This window comes from Scardinius erythrophthalmus (assembly GCF_964197995.2).
Source record: "Scardinius erythrophthalmus genome assembly, chromosome: 3".
Classification (NCBI taxonomy): Eukaryota; Metazoa; Chordata; class Actinopteri; order Cypriniformes; family Leuciscidae; genus Scardinius; species Scardinius erythrophthalmus.
This window is the reverse complement of record NC_138223.1, coordinates 715,001-737,500: the sequence shown is the minus strand read 5'-3', so window position 1 is coordinate 737,500 and position 22,500 is coordinate 715,001. Positions and strand designations below refer to the sequence as shown.

General features: G+C 42.2%; 2 protein-coding genes across 2 annotated transcripts in view; both read left to right on the top strand.

The window, feature by feature from the left end:
* Window positions 1-5,569, top strand: part of adprhl1 (ADP-ribosylhydrolase like 1) — a 10,705-nt gene extending 5,136 nt beyond the window's left edge. The window contains exons 3-8 of the mRNA XM_081361815.1: window positions 1,686-1,811; window positions 1,899-2,039; window positions 2,516-2,640; window positions 3,540-3,672; window positions 4,518-4,671; window positions 5,065-5,569. Coding sequence (XP_081217941.1) covers window positions 1,686-1,811; window positions 1,899-2,039; window positions 2,516-2,640; window positions 3,540-3,672; window positions 4,518-4,671; window positions 5,065-5,074 — 689 coding nt within the window. The 3' untranslated portion in view covers window positions 5,075-5,569. The remainder of the gene's footprint in view (window positions 1-1,685; window positions 1,812-1,898; window positions 2,040-2,515; window positions 2,641-3,539; window positions 3,673-4,517; window positions 4,672-5,064) is intronic.
* Window positions 5,570-14,530: 8,961 nt separating this feature from the next.
* Window positions 14,531-22,500, top strand: part of grtp1a (growth hormone regulated TBC protein 1a) — a 14,482-nt gene continuing 6,512 nt past the window's right edge. The window contains exons 1-3 of the mRNA XM_081361037.1: window positions 14,531-15,009; window positions 17,198-17,349; window positions 22,412-22,500. The exon at window positions 22,412-22,500 is cut by the window's right edge and continues 70 nt beyond it. Coding sequence (XP_081217163.1) covers window positions 14,924-15,009; window positions 17,198-17,349; window positions 22,412-22,500 — 327 coding nt within the window. The 5' untranslated portion in view covers window positions 14,531-14,923. The remainder of the gene's footprint in view (window positions 15,010-17,197; window positions 17,350-22,411) is intronic.

Here is a 22,500-nt window from a genome sequence, read left to right as displayed (position 1 = left end):
ACACACACACACACACACACACACACACACACACACACACACACATCACACACACACACACACACACACACACACACACACTAACACATCACACACACACACACACATCACACACACACACACACACACACACACACACACACACACACACACACACACACACACACACACACACACACACACACACACACACACACACACACACTAAGACATCACACCCACACACAAACACATCACACCCACACACAAACACATCACACACACATCACACACACACACACACACACACACACACACACACACACACACACACACACACACACACACACACACACACACACACACACACACACGCACACACACACACACACACACACATCACACACACACACACACACACACACACACACACACACTAACACATCACACACACACACACACACACACACACACACACTAACACATCTCACACACACACACACACACACACACACACACACACATCACACACACACACACACACACACACACACAAACACATCACACACAAACACATCACTCACACACACACACACACACACACACACACACACACACACACACACACACACACACACACACACACACACACACACACACACACACACACACACACACACATCACACACACACACTAACACATCACACACACACACACACACACACACACACACACACACACAAACACACTAACACATCATCACACCCACACACAAACACATCACACACATCACACATCACACACACACATCACACACTAACACAAACCTTGATCCTTCCCTCGCGCTCTGGAACTTATGACCCGAAGCCCTAAAATTATACTTTTTTTCTTTTTTTGGTCCAGAAAACTTATTTAATTTAATTTTGGTTAAATTTTTTTCTATTCTATTTCTATTTTCTATTTATGCAATTTTTTGGGAGATTTTTTTTTCCTTTTAATGACTAGATTTGATCAATAAATAATAAATAGTAATTTAAGCACATTCCTCACATTCTTTTAACTTAAATTCAAGATAACCTAAATTCAAGATAAATTGTTATGACAACTTCATGCGTAACTTTTAATTCAGCTCTAAATATCTTATATTGTGTGTCTTTGACCTCTTGTGGAAAATAAATAATATAAGATGATATTTGATGACTCTAGATGGGCTTATATCTCTATTTGGAGTAAATGAGCTGTTCCTCTGGGTCCTAAAGCCAGTTTCTCTTCAGTGTGCATTCAGATACACATGTAGACATTATACAATAATTTTTTGGCAAAGTTTGAGCATTTTTAGTTTGAATTTTGAGCATTTTTAGGTTTTCCTTTGTGCACTGAAGCATTCCTCACATTCCATTCATTCCTAAAGGGGTCAAATTGACCCGTGAATGAAGGATTTATTGCTTTTTACCACCACAAAACTCCTCGAATCCTTTTTCGAATGTTTTGTGTGTGTATTCTTGGTTCAAGTGCGAAAAAAGTCCTGGGGTCTTGGAATCAATTTTTTTTTAAAGGTGAAAAAAGTTCTTTAAAAAATTGATTCCAAGACCCCAGGACTTTTTTCACCTTTAAAAAAAAAGTGATGAGATGCATGTCGTGCAGAAGTGCAGGAATAAGATCTGTTGTGGTTCTGGGTAAATCTGTAATGCTGTTGTTCCTGCAGGATCTGGTCACGGAGCGGCGACTAAAGCCATGTGTGTTGGGATGCGCTACTGGCAGCCGGAGCGACTGGACAGTCTGGTGGAAGTGAGCATAGAGACGGGCCGGATGACCCACAATCACCCTATAGGTGAGCATGACCTCTGCATGACCTCATGAGGACCAGCATCCATCACTGATGTGTGTGTGTGTGTGTGTGTGTGTGTTCTGTGCGCAGGGTTCCTGGGTTCTCTCTGCACCGCTCTCTTCGCTTCATTCGCTGTCCAGGGCAAACCTCTGCAGAGCTGGGGTCGCGACCTCTTGACCCTCATTCCCAAAGCCGAGGAATACTGCAGGAAGACCATCCGACACATGGCAGGTGAGACGCGCAAGAACAACACGGAAAAGTTTTGACCAGTGTTGGGGAAAGTTACTTTATGTAATTATACTTTATAATATATAATCATAAAAGTTTTGAGTAAAATTCTGAGATTGCATTTAACTGTTTTTATTAATTTTGAGAAATACTGAATGTTTTCGTGCAAGTGAGACGAGTAAATGTTCACGTTTAGTCTAGAACGACAATAAGCATCATGTTCACACACACACACACACACACACACACACACACACACACACACACACACATACCTCCTCACTTTATTTCTCTCAACATGAGGACAGGAGCTGTCAGTCAATAAATGTGAAAACAAAGTAACTAGTGTTACTTATTTGAAAAAGTAATGCGTTACTTTACTAGTTACTTGAAAAAGTAATCTGATTACATAACTCAAGTTACTTGTAATGCGTTCCACACAACCCTGGTCTTGATGAGCGTTTCCTTCTGCTGTCCAGAATACCAGGAGAAGTGGTTTTACTTCGAGGCCAAATGGCAGTTTTATCTGGAGGAGAGAGGAATAGAAGATGGAGAGAGGAAAGCCACGATTCCTGAGCGATATGACCCTGAAGAGACGGACAAGGTCAAACACACACACATCTGGAATAATCACAATAAGAAAAATCAGAATTATGATTATGATATTAAACTATGATAATTTCAACTTTTCACAGCATCATTTTGACAATTATTACTCTATCATTTTAAATTTTTACTTTTTTTTTAAACAATGACTTAGTGTCTAATAATTTCTACTTTTAGGCAATAATTATTATTTTGTATCTGATATTAACATTGAGACAATTAAAAAGTCATAATTGGATACGACTGAAGAGACAGACAAGGTCAAATACAGACACACCACAGTACTCTGGATTAATCACAATAACACTGACATAAGACAGATCTAAATTGTGATATGAAAAAATTTTTTTTTCATAAAACCATGATTTTTTTGTCATAATTTCAAGCTATCTTAAGCTCATAATGGCTTAGTATCTTATAATTTTAACTTGTCGTTGACTTTTTATTTCATAATTTTTAATTATGACTTAAAATGTTTTTGTCATAATTATAACTTTGTATCTGACATTAACATTGACATACAATAAAAAGTCATAATTGTTGTAAAAAAAAGCATTTTTGCCAAATTATATTTTTGTCATAATTTCAACTTTTTACAGAATGGTTACGACTTTTTGTCATATTTATAACTTTTTAACTCATAATGTGACTTTATCTCATGACTTAGTATCTCATAATTGTCACTTTTTATGTCATAATTTTGACTTATATTACTTTTTAGCTCATAATTTAGAATTTTCATCTCAAACATTTTGTCAGCATTTCAACTTTGTCATAGTGACTTTTTTATCTCATATTTAAATTTTTGACTTTTCTTCTCATAATTTTGACTTTTGTGCTGATGTGTGCTCAGATGTTCTAGTACTGATATATGTGTGTGTGTGTGTGTGTGTTCAGATGTACAAGCGCTGGAGTTCTGAAGGCTGTCCGGGTCGCAGGGGTCACGACGCTCCCATGATCGCGTACGACGCTCTGCTCGGCGCCGGCTCCAGCTGGGAAGAGCTGTGCAAACGGGCCATGTTCCACGGAGGTCAGGAACGCTTCTCACACACACCGTCGCATGCAGACCGCGCTCCACTTCAAAGAATTCTAGATCCGCTCTTAACCCTCTGGTGCTCTTCGCGTGTCGATCAAAAATTTTACTTTATTTGAATGAAATTAATGTACTATATTTTAGTTTGATAATGTTTTTTATTTAATATTTTGCATTTTTAGGGGATTTTATGGCACTAAATTATGTTTATGCTGTATTTATAATCCATTTATTCACTTTTTGAGCACAGCCTTGAAAATTTAATTTCCAACTTAAACTGTGGTAAATCTTGAACACTTTAGAGCGACAGACTGGAGTTTGATGTCTTTTCAAACACGACACTTGGCAGATTATTGCTGAAGTGAAAAAAGTTTAAAAAAGTACATTTAAAAAAAGTTACAGAATTTTATGTTTATTATTATGAAAAATGACTATTTTCAATTTTTATATGAAATACATATTTAATAAAAAAAAATACTCTAAAACTGTAAGAAAATCAAAACAATAAATCTAAACAAGTTGTGTTTGAAATTTAAGCTTGATATCTCAAAAAATTATCTTTCATTGAGATGTTGTTCGGCTGCAGTACCAAACACTTCCACTAGAGGAAATTCGTCTATATTGTTTTCAGGACTATTTAACCTGTTCGAATTATGTCCATGATTTTTTTTCTGTTCACATAGCAAGTGCCAAAACCTTTACCAAGTTTCGTACCGAAGAGCACCAGAGGCTTAAATGAATGTAATAGCCAGAATTGACATCTGTCTATACAGACCGCCAGTCATTTACCCAGAATCCCTCAGATCAGAAGGTGTAGAGGTTCACTGACCGTGATCTTGCAGGTGAGGGCAGTGCGACGGGCCTGATCGCTGGAACTCTGTTCGGGTTGCTCTACGGGATCAGTCCGGTTCCAGTCGGACTCTATCAGGATCTGGACAAAAGGGACAAACTGGAAGATTTGGGAGGACGATTATACCGAGCGGCGTCGGTAGAGAAGTAAAGACCTGGACTGAGACTGTCCATCACCTCCTTATTAACAGAGTTTAACACACGTTCATGCGCTTTATGGACTTCAGCAAAATGATTATATTAAACGTGTAGTGGTTGGAAAATATACAAAAGTAATAAAAGTTATCTTTCTGCAAGCGGTCACACGTGAACATTTAAAAAGGATTGAGATCTGTAACATGTTTTAATAATCTGTGAGTTTATGCAGTGATAGTTTGTTCATTTTCGCTGAGGTCCACTAAATAATATTTTCAGACTTTTGATTTTATTAATGTATTAGTAAATGCTGAAGCTAATTAGATAAATGCTTAAGAAGTATTTTCCATTGTTAGTGACTAAGTTAACCAATGTGAACTAATTAAAGCTTATACAATCTTACAGATCTGAGTGACTCGAGTGACAGAAGGTGGCGCCAAACTCTTCCCTGTGACTATTACCATCCTTTATTGACTATGATCGGCTGGCTGTTTAAACATCATTAAATCTAATAAAAATGTTTTCTCTTGTTTATTAGCATACCAGTTAAAAGGAGTGTATGGGAGAATGGGTGTGGTCAGAGTGGTGGTGGGCGGGGCTAGTTCAGTGACTGACACTGCTCTCAGTTCATTCACTCAGAGATTAAAGATTCATCTGAAGCCTTATTTATGAGCTCTTCACTGACTCACTGAACATAAAACTGTTTCCCTAGAATCTTAATTAAAGACTAATTGGCTTCATCAACAACTCTTTCCTTTAGCTGATGATGTCACATGTATTAACCTGTTAACTTTCACCCCTCTTTCATCTGAACCTAAATGGTTGTGCTTCTTGAATGATCTCTTTTTAAAGAAGAAACTCAGCAGATTATGTGTGAAAGCACTTAAAAAAATTAAAGTGTAGAAAGTTGTAGAAGTTTCAGTGTTCTGTAAAGCACACACACTGAACTGAACATTTTTATTTTATACAAAATATACATTTTACAAAATAATTTGGCCTGGATTAATCACATCAACATTTTTTTGTCATAATTAAAAAAAATTTGCAGCATCTTTTTAATATAATTATTACTCTATTACTCTTTTTTTATTTCATAATGACTCTATAATAATAATTTTGATTTATGTCATTGATATTTTATCTCATTTTGATGTAATTATAACTTAGAATGCTATTATTTTGGCTTTTTTCATAATTATGACTTTTTATCTGACATTAATATTGACAGTAAAAAGTCACAATTGTTGTTACATACATTTTTTTTTGTCCTAATTATGACTTTCTCATATTTGGACTTTTTGTATCCCATAATTTTTACTTTTTAAGCTCATTATTTTCACGTTATGTAATTAACTTTTTATCTTACATAGTCATATATTATTATGACTTTTTTTATCTCACAACTTCTCTACTTTTTTCTCTACTTTCTACTTTTATGCCATAATTATGCCATATTATCTTATTATTTTGCCTTTTTATCTCATAATGACTTAGTATCTTAGTATCTTGTAATTTAGACTTTTTATGTAAAGCAAATGCACTGAACTAAACATTTTTATTTTATAAAAATATATATTTCACGAAGTAATTTGGCCTTTAAAACCTCTAGAAAATCTAAGCTGTGTGCCGTCTAACCAAGTTATGTTCCAAAATTTGAAGTTGATATCACAAAAATTGAGTTGCTACACGTATTTAAAGTACCGTCTTCATGGTAGTCTAATGTTCAGAACGGGTGTTTCAGCTTTTGATTGGCACCTGATGATGATTACTAAAATATGTGGCTCCACAGAAACACACTTTTACTCCACAGATCTCAGAGAGACGGCTGCTCATCCTCCGTCGTCTCGGCGCTGGACCGGCGAATTCTGAAGCGGCTGATCCTGGATCGTTCGACGCTTCCGGAGATCAGGACGATCCTGGAGGATCTTTTGCTTTTCCAGACCCGGGAACATCCAGCTTCTCCTCCAGCGCGAGCCGCTCCTCGTCTCTCCTCCTTCCAGCTCCTGCGCTGGTCTGCCGGTGGTCTCTCGCAGACGAGAAGTGGGATCTCTGAAGAACAGAGAACATCACATTACAGATGTAAACGGGATGAGAGCTAATTCAAGACCTGGGATGAAGAGAAAAGCCTCCCGGGTTCAGGAGGTGCTGGACAGATTTGCAGCAGTGGCGGAGAAGAAGGACGTGAAGAAACGAACACACACGCCAAACACAAGCACGTTAGGCAGCATCATCAAAGCGTTGGAGACTCTAAACCATTCAACACACAAGATTAGGAAACGCAACAGCAAATCAAATCATGTGCCTGATGTACTGAAGCAACACAGACGTCAAACAGGAGCACAGGACCTGAGTGAGGCCTTCAGCCCAGAGATGAGTGAGGGTTGGCTCCTGAATCCTGAGGTTCGGACTTACTCAACGAAACCTCTGGGAGAGACTTTAGAATCGCGCACACAGATCCTACAGGAGCCGAGAGAAGATCTGCCGCAAGTCACAACCTCAGAACACAACCAGGAACGTTCATCAGAAGAGCGTTCAGTAGAGCCTTCAGGAGAGCGTTCAGAAGAGCCTTCAGAAGAGCGTTCAGAAGAGCCTTCAGAAGAGCGTTCAGAAGAACTTTCAGGAGAGCGTTCAGAAGAACTTTCAGGAGAGCGTTCAGAAGAGCCTTCAGAAGAGTGTTCAGAAGAGCCTTCAGAAGAGCGTTCAGAAGAGCTTTCAGAAGAGCTTTCAGAAGAACGTTCAGGAGAGCATTCAGAAGGGCGTTCAGAAGAGCGTTCAGAAGAGCGTTCAGAAGAGAGATCAGAAGAGCGTTCAGAAAAGCGTTCAGAAGAGCCTTCAGAAGAGCGTTCAGGAGAGCGTTCAGGAGAGCGTTCAGAAGAGCGTTCAGAAGAGCGTTCAGAAGAGCGTTCAGGAGAGCGTTCAGAACAGCGTTCAGAAGAGAAATCAGAAGAGCGTTCAGAAGAGCGTTCAGAAGAGCGTTCAGAAGAGAGATCAGAAGAGCGTTCAGAAAAGCGTTCAAAAGAGAGATCAGAAGAGCATTCAGAAAAGCGTTCAAAAGAGCCTTCAGAAGAGCGTTCAGGAGAGCGTTCAGGAGAGCGTTCAGAAGAGCGTTCAGAAGAGAGATCAGAAGAGCGTTCAGAAGAGCCTTCAGAAGAGCGTTCAGAAGAGAGATCAGAAGAGCGTTCAGAAAAGCGTTCAAAAGAGAGATCAGAAGAGCATTCAGAAAAGCGTTCAAAAGAGCCTTCAGAAGAGTGTTCAGAAGAGCGTTCAGGAGAGCGTTCAGGAGAGCGTTCAGGAGAGCCTTCAGGAGAGCGTTCAGAAGAGTGTTCAGAAGAGCGTTCAGAAGAGTGTTCAGAAGAGCGTTCAGAAGAGCTTTCAGAAGAGCTTTCAGAAGAGCTTTCAGAAGAGCGTTCAGGAGAGCGTTCAGAAGGGCGTTCAGAAGAGCGTTCAGAAAAGCGCTCAGAAGAGCGTTCAGAAGAGCGTTCAGAAGAGCGTTCAGGAGAGCGTTCAGAAGAGCTTTCAGAAGAGCGTTCAGAAGAGCTTTCAGAAGAGCGTTCAGAAGAGCTTTCAGAAGAGCGTTCAGAAGAGCGTTCAGAAGAGCTTTCAGAAGAGCTTTCAGAAGAGCTTTCAGAAGAGCGTTCAGGAGAGCGTTCAGAAGGGCGTTCAGAAGAGCGTTCAGAAAAGCGCTCAGAAGAGCGTTCAGAAGAGCGTTCAGGAGAGCGTTCAGAAGAGCGTTCAGAAGAGCGTTCAGGAGAGCGTTCAGTAGATCCTTCAGAAGAACTTTCAGAAGAGCGTTCAGAAGAGCGTTCAGAAGAGCGTTCAGAAGAGCGTTCAGAAGAGCCTTCAGGAGAGAGTTCAGGAGAGCGTTCAGAAGAGCGTTCAGAAGAGGGTTCAGGAGAGCGTTCAGTAGATCCTTCAGAAGAACTTTCAGAAGAGCTTTCAGAAGAGCGTTCAGGAGAGCGTTCAGAAGGGCGTTCAGAAGAGCGTTCAGAAAAGCGCTCAGAAGAGCGTTCAGAAGAGCGTTCAGGAGAGCGTTCAGGAGAGCGTTCAGAAGAGCGTTCAGGAGAGCGTTCAGTAGATCCTTCAGAAGAACTTTCAGAAGAGCGTTCAGAAGAGCGTTCAGAAGAGCGTTCAGAAGAGCGTTCAGAAGAGCCTTCAGGAGAGAGTTCAGGAGAGCGTTCAGAAGAGCGTTCAGAAGAGCGTTCAGGAGAGCGTTCAGTAGATCCTTCAGAAGAACTTTCAGAAGAGCGTTCAGAAGAGCGTTCAGAAGAGCGTTCAGAAGAGCGTTCAGAAGAGCCTTCAGGAGAGAGTTCAGGAGAGCGTTCAGAAGAGCTTTCAGAAGAGCGTTCAGAAGAGCGTTCAGAAGAGCTTTCAGAAGAGCTTTCAGAAGAGCTTTCAGAAGAGCGTTCAGGAGAGCGTTCAGAAGGGCGTTCAGAAGAGCGTTCAGAAAAGCGCTCAGAAGAGCGTTCAGAAGAGCGTTCAGGAGAGCGTTCAGAAGAGAGATCAGAAGAGCGTTCAGAAGAGCGTTCAGTAGATCCTTCAGAAGAACTTTCAGAAGAGCGTTCAGAAGAGCGTTCAGAAGAGCGTTCAGAAGAGCGTTCAGAAGAGCCTTCAGGAGAGAGTTCAGGAGAGCGTTCAGAAGAGCGTTCAGAAGAGGGTTCAGGAGAGCGTTCAGGAGAGCATTCAGAAGAGCGTTCAGAAGAGAGATCAGAAGAGCGTTCAGAAGAGCGTTCAGTAGATCCTTCAGAAGAACTTTCAGAAGAGCGTTCAGAAGAGCGTTCAGAAGAGCGTTCAGAAGAGCCTTCAGGAGAGAGTTCAGGAGAGCGTTCAGAAGAGCGTTCAGAAGAGCGTTCAGAAGAGCGTTCAGAAGAGCCTTCAGGACAGAGTTCAGGAGAGCGTTCAGAAGAGCGTTCAGAAGAGCGTTCAGGAGAGCGTTCAGGAGAGCATTCAGAAGAGCGTTCAGAAGAGCCTTCAGAAGAGCGTTCAGAAAGAATGAATGACGAGATTGCATGTCATCCTCTGACGGGAGAAATAGCGAAGTACAGGAGCATCAACTACTGCGACCCTTCTGTGAGACGCTCCTACATCCCGAAAACCATCCGCTTCACCGACACCTTCAACTTCTGAAGACTCTTACATGCATTTGATGTTTATTATACCAAAAATATAAACTTTCTATGTTATATAAGTCAAAATGTTCTGGCAAGGTTCACTCAAAGCTATGAACAAACATTCTCAAACGTCCTCAAAATGTTAGCACAAAAACATTCATCGTTCATGGAACGTTTTTCTGAAAATTTTGTTGGATGTTCGTCTAACGTTTTTTAAATGCTACTACTACGTTCAGAGAACATTCAAAAGTAACATTCCCATAATGTTGAATGATGATGAAATAGATGAAATTAACATTCCCTTAACGTTTTACAGTGGGGAGAACAAGTATTTGATACACTGCCGATTTTGCAGGTTTTCCCACTTACAAAGCATGTAGAAGTCTGTCATTTTTATCATTCATTCATTCATAGGTACTCTTCAACTGTGAGTGACGGAATCTAAAACAAAAATCCAGAAATTCACATTGTATGTTTTTTAAGTAATTAATTTGCATTTTATTTCATGACATAAGTATTTGATACATCAGAAAAGCAGAACTTAATACTTGGTATAGAAACCTTTGTTTGCAATTACAGAGATCATACATTTCCTGTAGTTCTTGACCAGGTTTGCACACACTGCAGGGATTCTGGCCCACTCCTCCATACAGACCTTCTCCAGATCCTTCAGGTTTCGGGGCTGTCGCTGGGCAATACGGACTTTCAGCTCCCTCCAAAGATTTTCTATTGGGTTCAGGTCTGGAGACTGGCTAGGCCACTCCAGGACCTTGAGATGCTTCGTACGGAGCCACTCCTTAGTTGCCCTGGCTGTGTGTTTCGGGTCGTTGTCATGCTGGAAGACCCAGCCACAACCCATCTTCAGTGCTCTTACTGAGGGAAGGAGGTTGTTGGCCAAGATCTCGCGATACATGGCCCCATCCATCCTCCCCTCAATACGGTGCAGTCGTCCTGTCCCCTTTGCAGAAGAGCATCCCCAAAGAATGATGTTTCCACCTCCATGCTTCATGGTTGGGATGGTGTTCTTGGGGTTGTACTCATCCTTCTTCTTCCTCCAAACACGGTGAGTGGAGTTTAGACCAAAAAGCTCTATTTTTGTCTCATCAGACCACATGACCTTCTCCCATTCCTCCTCTGGATCATCAGATGGTCACTGGCAAACTTCAGGCGGGCCTGGACATGCACTGGCTTGAGCAGGGGGAACTTGCGTGCGCTGCAGGAGTTTAATCCATGACGGCGTAGTGTGTTACTAATGGTTTTCTTTGAGAATGTGGTCCCAGCTCTCTTCAGGTCATTGACCAGGTCCTGCCGTGTAGGTTCTGGGCTGATCCCTCACCTTCCTTATGATCATTGATGCCCCACGAGGTGAGATCTTGCATGGTGCCCCAGCCCGAGGGAGATTGACCATCATCTTGAACTTCTTCCATTTTCTAATAATTGCGCCAACAGTTGTTGCCTTCTCACCAAGCTGCTTGCCTATTGTCCTGTAGCCCATTCCAGCCTTGTGCACATCTACAGTTTTATCCCTGATGTCCTTACACAGCTCTCTGGTCTCGGCCATTGTGGAGAGGTTGGAGTCTGTTTGATTGAGTGTGTGGACAGGTGTCTTTTATACAGGTAACGAGTTCAAACAGGTGCAGTTAATACAGGTAATGAGTGGAGAACAGGAGGGCTTCTTAAAGAAAAACTAACAGGTCTGTGAGAGCCGGAATTCTTACTGGTTGGTAGGTGATCAAATACTTATGTCATGCAATAAAATGCAAATTAATTATTTAAAAATCATACAATGTGATTTTCTGGATTTTTGTTTTAGATTCCGTCTCTCACAGTTGAAGAGTACTTATGATACAAATTACAGACTTCTACATGCTTTGTATGTGGGAAAACCTGCAAAATAGGCAGTGTATCAAATACTTGTTCTCCCCACTGTATATAACGTTTTCAAAACTGGATATTTTAAATGATAAGAGAACATTCACAAATAACGTTTTCATAACTTAATGGGAACATTTGCAAAAACTTCTAAGAACATATTTTTGTTAGCTGGGATTAAGGCACGTTCACACCCAGAACGATAACTATGGGTACATACGTTTAAACAACAATGATATGCTTAAAACGGAGAAGATTTTCCTTTGAGTTTTTCGCGTACAGATGAAACCATTATCAAAACGATCCCCAAAACAGATCCGAGAAAATTATTAAAAACGCAGTATTCTGCTGCCAGACCAGTAGATGGCGATGAAACACTATAGACTGAACACGTAATACGCAGTTTTCAAAAACTTGCACTTTGAATCTCGTTTTCAAAAGTTTGCGTTTTCAGGTACTCAAAACGCTGTTGTCGTGTAAACGAACGACCAAAACGCATAAAAAGTTTTACGTTTTTAGTTGAAAACAATGTCGTGTAAACAGCCCCTATATTAGAGTCTACACTAACGCACAATATCGCTCTGTGTATTTATCGTCTGTCGCTTTAAAAGCTCGAGCTCTTTAGAGCAGGATGGATTCTGATTGGCTGTAAATGTTTTTATCGTTCATCAGAATACTCTTATTATCACTGAAGTACTGGGATAAAAGATAATAGTTTGGAAATAAACACTGATGTCTACGGTAGCAATCAAAATAGAGTGAATCACCTTTTGAAAGTAACATGACGCTTACATGACTGTTATATCGATTACATTGTTACACCAGTAGGTGGCGACAAGTAGCTGTTAAAAATGTATTTGTCATTGAATCATTCAAGAGATTTGTACAAAAACGCTGATTCATCCAGTAATGAAGCAAGTATTTATGAGTGAGTCATTGAATCATTCATTCAACCTTTTTTAAATATTTATTCAGATCAAATAAACATTCCGAAGAGATTTAAAAAATGTATTTGTCATTGAATCATTCAAGAGATTTGTTCAAAAACGCTGATTCATCCAGTAATGAAGCAAGTGATTTATATGTGAGTCATTGAATCATTCATGATTTTTTTTTACTTTTTGTTTAAGTAATTTAGATAAATTAAACATTTTAGACTGTAGCAATTAACATTTTGTCAGAACCTCTAGTAAATTAGGTTATTTTGTTTAGTTGTTCGTTCAGAAGAATCGTGGGAGAATCATGATCTCATATTAGAAACTAGCAACTCTAGTTTATGTCTACACATCAAACAATATATTTCATACACTAAACAGCGTCTGTGGGCTCATGCAAATCCACTTGTGTTTATTTTAAACAATGCAAAACCCTGACGCCACAGAAACACACTCCGGTCTGCACGAGTTCTGGGGTTTTTCAGTTCACGTTAGAGATCTTCTGTTCCTCAGATTCCTCCTGTTCACTGATGCAGTTTATGTGTCGTAGGAAAACGAAATAAAAACTAAAAAGGAGTTTGGATTAGTAAATAGTAAAGTGAACTAACAGGCCACTAATCTATAGAAACCATCAAGAACACATTCAGTCATGATCAACGTCTGCTTCTTATATGAGTGTTTCATGTGTGTGAAACGGGTTAAACAAACTCTATAAACACAGACACACCCTGATCACAATAAAGGTGCGTCACACCACAGGAGAGTCACGTGACCAACACTGCTTTATATCCGCTGTTCATCTCATCTGTCAGATCACAGCATGTGTTCCAGTTAATCTGATCAGGATTAGTTCGCCACTAGTTTAAGATGCTGCATATGCTGAATGTACAACTCGTTTCAGCCGGTTAACACTGACCAGAATAGACAGGCACTTTAATAACAGCAGATTTACATCTCAAAACACAGTAAATCATCCGTCAGTTCAAAGAAAACAAGCCTTCGGAAACAGGGCGTCTGTGTTCCTGGAATAATCAAATGTCTGTGGTTAATCCACTCAGTTCACCGGCCACAACTGGACCCGGATCAGCGGGATTTACCAGGACAGAAACAGCACAGACACAATCAACCTGATCAAACCAGCAGGAAAATACAGTCTCTTATTTATACTGAACCTTTATGATGACCAGCAGACTTACGTTAACTGTAGTGGGACCATGATAGACTGTAATACCGTGGTACTGTAATATACACAGGACCACAAGTCTGAGGCCAATAATCAAGACACTTGTCTTTTCCTTTTTTTGTTATTTAATACATGATATTTTTCAAAAACCTTGTTTATTTCAATGTCAGTGTGATTAAAGTGTGTCCAAAACCGGTAAAAAAATGTTTAAAATAATAATAAATAATAAGATTACTAAATAGGTACATAAATTACATTAAAATAAATAAATAAAATGTATAAACATGATTAGTTATTAATATATTAGATTAATGTATACATAATGTATAATTATATAAATAATTTTGAATAATATAAATAAATAATACATTTAACTGTACATTACTATAGTGAATAGAAAAAATATAAGAATATAACCTAATATAAATTAATTTTAGATTTATAATATTCATTTTTCAGTGTTTATAAAGGATAGCTGGCAATGATGATCATATTTTGGGTTCTAAAAGATTAAAAACTGATTGAAGTAATACATCCAAGGTCTTTTTTTTGTCAGTAAACTTGCAGTCACCTGTTTTCTCACGCGGGAGCTGCTGATTACAGACAAACTCACACAAGAGTCTTTGTTTTAGTCGCTCCTCTAAATGTTCCTAAAAAAAACATTTCGTGACGAAGAGGCGTGACCGTTAAGCACAAAGCCCCGCCCCCTGTGCACTGGGGAGAGAGATTGCGTGGCGAGAGGCGTGGTCTTTGAGCGCATAGTCCCGCCCCTCGGTTTGATTGACGTGCGCACTTGAGCTCCCTGGAGAAATTAATCGTGTTGCTTGGCAAAGTGTTCGGCGTGGATGATGCGCGCGCCCGGCGACCAAACGCGCGTTTAAAACACCAACTACAAGAGTGCTTTGATAAAGTTGGAGTGTTGTTGCTCAGTGCGGCTGTTATTACCGGCGCGCGCGACAGGTTGACCTGATCCGCGGCTCTCTGTCCCGCGGGAGAAGACAGGGGCCATTACTGTGGCGTGGGGAAAGTTTGGCTTGCGTGACGCGCGGGAGAGAGTCATTTGCGTCGCGTCTGGAGCGAAGGGGATCAGCCGTGTCCATGAGCGCCGCGGATCTGCTGTGAATGGAGTCCCGGAGCTCCGAGTCTGGGATCACTGACCACTGATCATGGAGACGCGCAACGGGACGCGGAGCTCCAATCAGCCGCAGCTGCGCATTAACGTGCCGAGCAGCGCCAGAGAGAGAGCGGCCAGGTACTGCACACTACACTATACTATACTACACTGTACACTACACTATACTGCAAACTTCTCTATACTATACTACTGTACTACACTACAAGACACTACACACTATACTATACACTACACTATACAGCACACTACACTATACTGCACACTATACTATACTACACACTATACTATACTACACACTATACTACACCTTATTGCACACTATACTACACTACACTATACTGCACACTATACTACATTACAAACTACACTATACTGCACACTATACTATACAAGACTATACTGCATACAACACACTATACTATACTGCACACTACACCATATTGCACACTACACTGCACACTACACTGCACACTATACTATACTGCATAATGCACACTACACACTACACTATACTACACTGCACACTAAACTGCTACACTATAGACCTTATGTAGCCCCACTCCTTTTCAGCGCTGCGCTCGTTGTCTTTTGACTTCCGGTCTGTATCTTCACAGCGATCTTGCGTATTTATGAATGAACGGCTCGTTTTAAAATCTTCCCGGTCGACTGACATTAGTTAAGTCATCTGCTTTAAACATCACAGTCCTCATGATAACTTTCGTTAACTTTACATTAAGTAAGTCCACTTCATAAGCTAATTACTCCTGGCCAGCAGTGCCATAGAAATATACAGAGCGACCGCAAAAGCGGAAGTTAAAAGACAATATTCTAAAGATGGCGGCGCCCTCGTTTCTCTGGCGCATAAGGTCTATACTATACTGCACTACACTAAACTACACACTACACTACACTACACTACACTGCTTACTATACTAAACACTACACTGCACATTGCACACTACACTACACTAATAATATACTGTACTACACTACACTACACTACACTCCTTACTATACCGCACACTACACTATATACTATACCATATAATGCTCACTACACTGCATACTGCACACTACACAACACTGCTTATTGCACACTACACTAATTTTATACTGTACTACACACTACACTACACTCCTTACTATACTGCACACTACACTATATACTATACTATATAATGCACACTACACTGCATACTGCACACTACACAACACTGCATATTGCACACTACACTACACTAATAATATACTGTACTACACACTACACTACACTAATAATATACTGTACTACACACTACACTATACTATATAATGCACTCTACACAACACTGCATACTGCACACTACACAGCACTACACTATACTACACTGCATACTGCACACTATACTACACTGCATACTGCACACTATACTACACTGCATACTGCACACTATACTACACTGCATACTGCACACTATACTACACTGCATACTGCAGACTATACTACACTGCACACTATACTACACTGCATACTGCACACTATACTACACTGCATACTGCACACTATACTACACTGCATACTGCACACTATACTACACTGCATACTGCACACTATACTACACTATACTAAACTATACTACACTGCATTCTGCACACTATACTACACTATACTAAACTATACTACACTGCATACTGCACACTATACTACACTATACTACAATGCATACTGCACACTATACTACACTGCATACTGCACACTATACTACACTATACTACACTGCATACTGTACACTATACTACACTGCATACTGCACACTATACTACACTATATTACACTGCATACTGCAGTGACAAACTAAAATAAAATAGCAAATTATTTTCTATGAAAGGCCATTTCCGTCCCAATAAGAACAAAATCATGCTTTTGGTAATTTGACTTTATATGCCATTATTAAGATTTACCAAAGCATAATTTTTGGCTTTCCGTAATTTTCACATTGCTAATAAATTTTACAAACAATTACAAAGAAACAGCAAGAAACAGATTAAATTAAATGTGAAATTCACACACACGCAAACACACACACACACACACACACACACACACACACACACACACAGGTGTCAGTTTTCCCAGGAGTTTCCTAATGTCACGCAGATCTTTGTTAGATATGTTTGTCTGAGATTGTGAAGCTTGTTTGTGTTTCAGTTTCCACCCTTGACTCGGTTTACCCAGTTAACCCTCGGTAGTGCGTCACGCGTCACGTAATCTCCTCACCTGCACACACACCTGAGTCATGAGATCCCGTGTCGGCCTGTGTTGCAGTGTGGATCCGTACGGCTTCGAGCGCTCCGATGACTTTGACTACGAGTCGTACGAGGAGCTGATGTCCGAGTATCTGGCCGTTCTCACCAGAAGATCCATCAAGTGGTCCAAACTCCTGCAGGGGAAGCGGCGCGTGGACCGGAACCTGAAGGGTGTGTGTGTGACATCATCCCCGTATACGCTTCATCACCATCAACACTATAGTTAACTACAACTGTGTGTGTGTGTGTGTGTGTGTGAGAGAGAGAGAGTGAGTGTGAGTGTGTTTGTGTGTGTGTGTGAGAGAGAGAGTGTGAGTGTGTGTGTGAGTGTGTTTGTGTGTGTGTGTGTGTGTGTGTGTGTGTGTGTGTGTGTGTTTGGATGTGTTTGAGTGAGAGTGAGTGTGCGTGTGAATTAAATTATTAAAACTATAACATCAAAACATTCTAAATATTTAAACAAACTATAATAATATCTCATGATACTAAAGTAACACTGTACGATCTAAACGAGATCATGTGCTTTTCTCCATTTAAAGGGACAGTTCACCCAACAAAGACCATGAATGTATGACTTTATTTCTCCTGTTGAACACAAAAGCTGATATTCTGAACACTGACTTTCACGAAAAACAGACGTTTCTCAAAATATCCTCTTTCATGAGAAGAAATAAAGTCACAGATTTGAAATGTCGCAGAATGAACGATCCCTTTATCCTCTGCTGAGAAGGGAAGTGTGTGTTCTGACAGTAGAGATGAGAAGCACATGGGAAGTGTGTGTTCTGACGGACGTTCTGGAAGTGTCTGAAAAGTGGCAATTCCTTATGTATATTTTAATATATTAACACAATATATTATTCTGTATATTTTCAAATATACTTTTAAACCATTTAATATATTAATAATTCATATAGATATATATTTTCGTTCCGTAAGGGTGTTCTGACGGTGGTTCTGTGGGTGTGTGTTCTGACGGTGGATCTGTGTGTGTGTGTGTTTTGACGGTGCTTCTGAAAGTATGTGTTCTGACGGTGGTTCTGTGGGTGTGTGTTCTGACGGTGGTTCTGAAAGTGTGTGTTCTGAAGGTTGGTTCTGTGGGTGTGTGTTCTGACGGTGGTTCTGAAAGTGTGTGTTCTCACGGTGGTTCTGTGGGTGTGTGTTCTGAAGGTGGTTCTGTGGGTGTTTGTTCTGACGGTGGTTCTGTGTGTGTGTGTGTTTTAACGGTGGTTCTGAAAGTGTGTGTTCTGACGGTGGATCTGTGTGTGTGTGTTTTGACGGTGGTTCTGAAAGTGTGTTCTGACGGTGGATCTGTGTGTGTGTGTTTTGACGATGGTTCTGAAAGTGTGTGTTCTGACGGTGGTTCTGTGGGTGTGTGTTCTGACGGTGGTTCTGTGGGTGTGTGTTCTGACGGTGGTTCTGTGGGTGTGTGTGTTCTGACGATGGTTCTGTGGGTGTGTTTTCTGACGGTGGTTCTGTGTGTGTGTGTTCTGTGGGTGGTTCTGTGTGTGTGTGTTCTGTGGGTGTGTGTTCTGACGGTGGTTCTGTGTGTTCTGACGATGGTTCTGTGGGTGTGTGTTCTCACGGTGGTTCTGTGGGTGTGTGTTCTGAAGGTGGTTCTGTGGGTGTTTGTTCTGACGGTGGTTCTGTGTGTGTGTGTGTTTTAACGGTGGTTTTGAAAGTGTGTGTTCTGACGGTGGATCTGTGTGTGTGTGTTTTGACGGTGGTTCTGAAAGTGTGTTCTGACGGTGGATCTGTGTGTGTGTGTTTTGACGATGGTTCTGAAAGTGTGTGTTCTGACGGTGGTTCTGTGGGTGTGTGTTCTGACGGTGGTTCTGTGGGTGTGTGTTCTGACGGTGGTTCTGTGGGTGTGTGTGTTCTGACGATGGTTCTGTGGGTGTGTTTTCTGACGGTGGTTCTGTGTGTGTGTGTTCTGTGGGTGGTTCTGTGTGTGTGTGTTCTGTGGGTGTGTGTTCTGACGGTGGTTCTGTGTGTTCTGACGATGGTTCTGTGGGTGTGTGTTCTGACGATGGTTCTGTGGGTGTGTGTTCTGACGGTTGTTCTGAAAGTGTGTGTTCTGATGGTGGTTCTGTGTGTGTGTATTGTGACGGTGGTTCTGAAAGTGTGTGTTCTGACGGTGGTTCTGTGGGTGTGTGTTATGACGATGGTTCTGTGAGTGTCTGTTTTGACGGTGGTTCTGTGAGTGTGTGTTCTGACGGTGGTTCTGTGAGTGTGTGTTCTGACGGTGGTTCTGTGAGTGTGTGTTCTGACGGTGGTTCTGTGAGTGTGTGTTCTGACGGTGGTTCTGTGTGTGTGTGTGTGTTCTGACGGTGGTTCTGTGGACGTGTGTTCTGACGGTGGTTCTGTGGGCGTGTGTTCTGACGGTGGTTCTGTGTGTGTGTGTGTGTGTGTGTTCTGACGGTGGTTCTGTGGGTGTGTGTTCTGACGGTTGTTCTGAAAGTGTGTGTTCTGACGGTGGTTCTGTGTGTGTGTGTTCTGACAGTGGTTCTGAAAGTGTGTGTTCTGACGGTGGATCTGTGTGTGTGTGTTTTGACGGTGGTTCTGAAAGTGTGTGTTCTGACGGTGGTTCTGAAAGTATGTGTTCTGAAGGTGGTTCTGTGGGTGTGTGTTTTGACGGTGGTTCTGAAAGTGTGTGTTCTGACGGTGGTTCTGTGGGTGTGTGTTCTGACGGTGGTTCTGAAAGTGTGTGTTCTGACGGTGGTTCTGAAAGTGTGTGTTCTGACGGTGGATCTGTGTGTGTGTGTTTTGACGGTGCTTCTGAAAGTGTGTGTTCTGAAGGTGGTTCTGTGGGTGTTTGTTCTGACGGTGGTTCTGTGTGTGTGTGTGTTTTAACGGTGGTTCTGAAAGTGTGTGTTCTGACGGTGGATCTGTGTGTGTGTGTTTTGACGGTGGTTCTGAAAGTGTGTTCTGACGGTGGATCTGTGTGTGTGTGTTTTGACGATGGTTCTGAAAGTGTGTGTTCTGACGGTGGTTCTGTGGGTGTGTGTTCTGACGGTGGTTCTGTGGGTGTGTGTTCTGACGGTGGTTCTGTGGGTGTGTGTGTTCTGACGATGGTTCTGTGGGTGTGTTTTCTGACGGTGGTTCTGTGTGTGTGTGTTCTGTGGGTGGTTCTGTGTGTGTGTGTTCTGTGGGTGTGTGTTCTGACGGTGGTTCTGTGTGTTCTGACGATGGTTCTGTGGGTGTGTGTTCTGACGATGGTTCTGTGGGTGTGTGTTCTGACGGTTGTTCTGAAAGTGTGTGTTCTGACGGTGGTTCTGTGTGTGTGTATTGTGACGGTGGTTCTGAAAGTGTGTGTTCTGACGGTGGTTCTGTGGGTGTGTGTTATGACGATGGTTCTGTGAGTGTCTGTTTTGACGGTGGTTCTGTGAGTGTGTGTTCTGACGGTGGTTCTGTGAGTGTGTGTTCTGACGGTGGTTCTGTGAGTGTGTGTTCTGACGGTGGTTCTGTGAGTGTGTGTTCTGACGGTGGTTCTGTGTGTGTGTGTGTGTTCTGACGGTGGTTCTGTGGACGTGTGTTCTGACGGTGGTTCTGTGGGCGTGTGTTCTGACGGTGGTTCTGTGTGTGTGTGTGTGTGTGTGTTCTGACGGTGGTTCTGTGGGTGTGTGTTCTGACGGTTGTTCTGAAAGTGTGTGTTCTGACGGTGGTTCTGTGTGTGTGTATTGTGACGGTGGTTCTGAAAGTGTGTGTTCTGACGGTGGTTCTGTGGGTGTGTGTTATGACGATGGTTCTGTGAGTGTCTGTTTTGACGGTGGTTCTGTGAGTGTGTGTTCTGACGGTGGTTCTGTGAGTGTGTGTTCTGACGGTGGTTCTGTGAGTGTGTGTTCTGACGGTGGTTCTGTGAGTGTGTGTTCTGACGGTGGTTCTGTGTGTGTGTGTGTGTGTTCTGACGGTGGTTCTGTGGACGTGTGTTCTGACGGTGGTTCTGTGGGCGTGTGTTCTGACGGTGGTTCTGTGTGTGTGTGTGTGTGTGTGTGTGTGTGTGTGTGTGTTCTGACGGTGGTTCTGTGGGCGTGTGTTCTGACGATGGTTCTGTGTGTGTGTGTGTGTGTGTGTGTGTGTGTGTGTGTGTGTGTTCTGACGGTGGTTCTGTGGGCGTGTGTTCTGACGGTGGTTCTGTGGGCGTGTGTTCTGACGGTGGTTCTGTGTGTGTGTGTGTGTGTGTGTGTGTGTGTGTGTGTGTGTTCTGACGGTGGTTCTGTGGGCGTGTGTTCTGACGATGGTTCTGTGTGTGTGTGTGTGTGTGTGTTCTGACGGTGGTTCTGTGGGCGTGTGTTCTGACAGTGGTTCTGTGTGTGTGTGTGTTCTGACGGTGGTTCTGTGGGCGTGTGTTCTGACGGTGGTTCTGTGTGTGTGTGTGTGTGTGTGTTCTGACGGTGGTTCTGTGGGCGTGTGTTCTGACGATGGTTCTGTGTGTGTGTGTGTGTGTGTGTGTGTGTGTGTGTTCTGACGGTGGTTCTGTGGGCGTGTGTTCTGACGGTGGTTCTGTGTTTGTTTGTGTGTGTGTGTGTGTGTGTGTTCTAACGGTGGTTCTGTGGGCGTGTGTTCTGACGATGGTTCTGTGTGTGTGTGTGTGTTCTGACGGTGGTTCTGTGGGCGTGTGTTCTGACAGTGGTTCTGTGTGTGTGTGTGTTCTGACGGTGGTTCTGTGGGCGTGTGTTCTGACGGTGGTTCTGTGTGTGTGTGTGTGTTCTGACGGTGGTTCTGTGTGTGTGTGTGTGTGTGTGTGTGTGTGTGTTCTGACTGTGGTTCTGTGTGTGTGTGTTCTGATGGTGGTTCTGTGTGTGTGTGTGTGTTCTGACGGTGGTTCTGTGTGTGTGTGTGTGTGTGTGTGTGTGTTCTGACTGTGGTTCTGTGTGTGTGTGTTCTGATGGTGGTTCTGTGTGGGTGTGTGTTCTGACGGTGGTTCTGTGTGTGTGTGTGTGTTTTGACGGTGGTTCTGAAAGTGTGTGTTCTGACGGTGGTTCTGTGTGTGTGTGTTATGATGATGGTTCTCTGTATGTGTGTTTTGACGGTGGTTCTGAAAGTGTGTGTTCTGACGGTGGTTCTGTGGGTGTGTGTTCTGACGATGGTTCTGTGGGTGTGTGTTCTGACGGTGGTTCTGTGTGTATGTGTGTGTGTTCTGACGGTGGTTCTGTGTGTGTGTGTGTGTGTGTGTGTTTTGACTGTGGTTCTGTGTGTGTGTGTTCTGACGGTGGTTCTGTGTGTGTTGTTGACACAGTGAAGCGGTTTGTACGGAAAGGCGTTCCCAACGAGCACCGGCCGCTGGTGTGGATGGAGTCCAGTGGAGCGCGGGAGAAGATGGAGAGG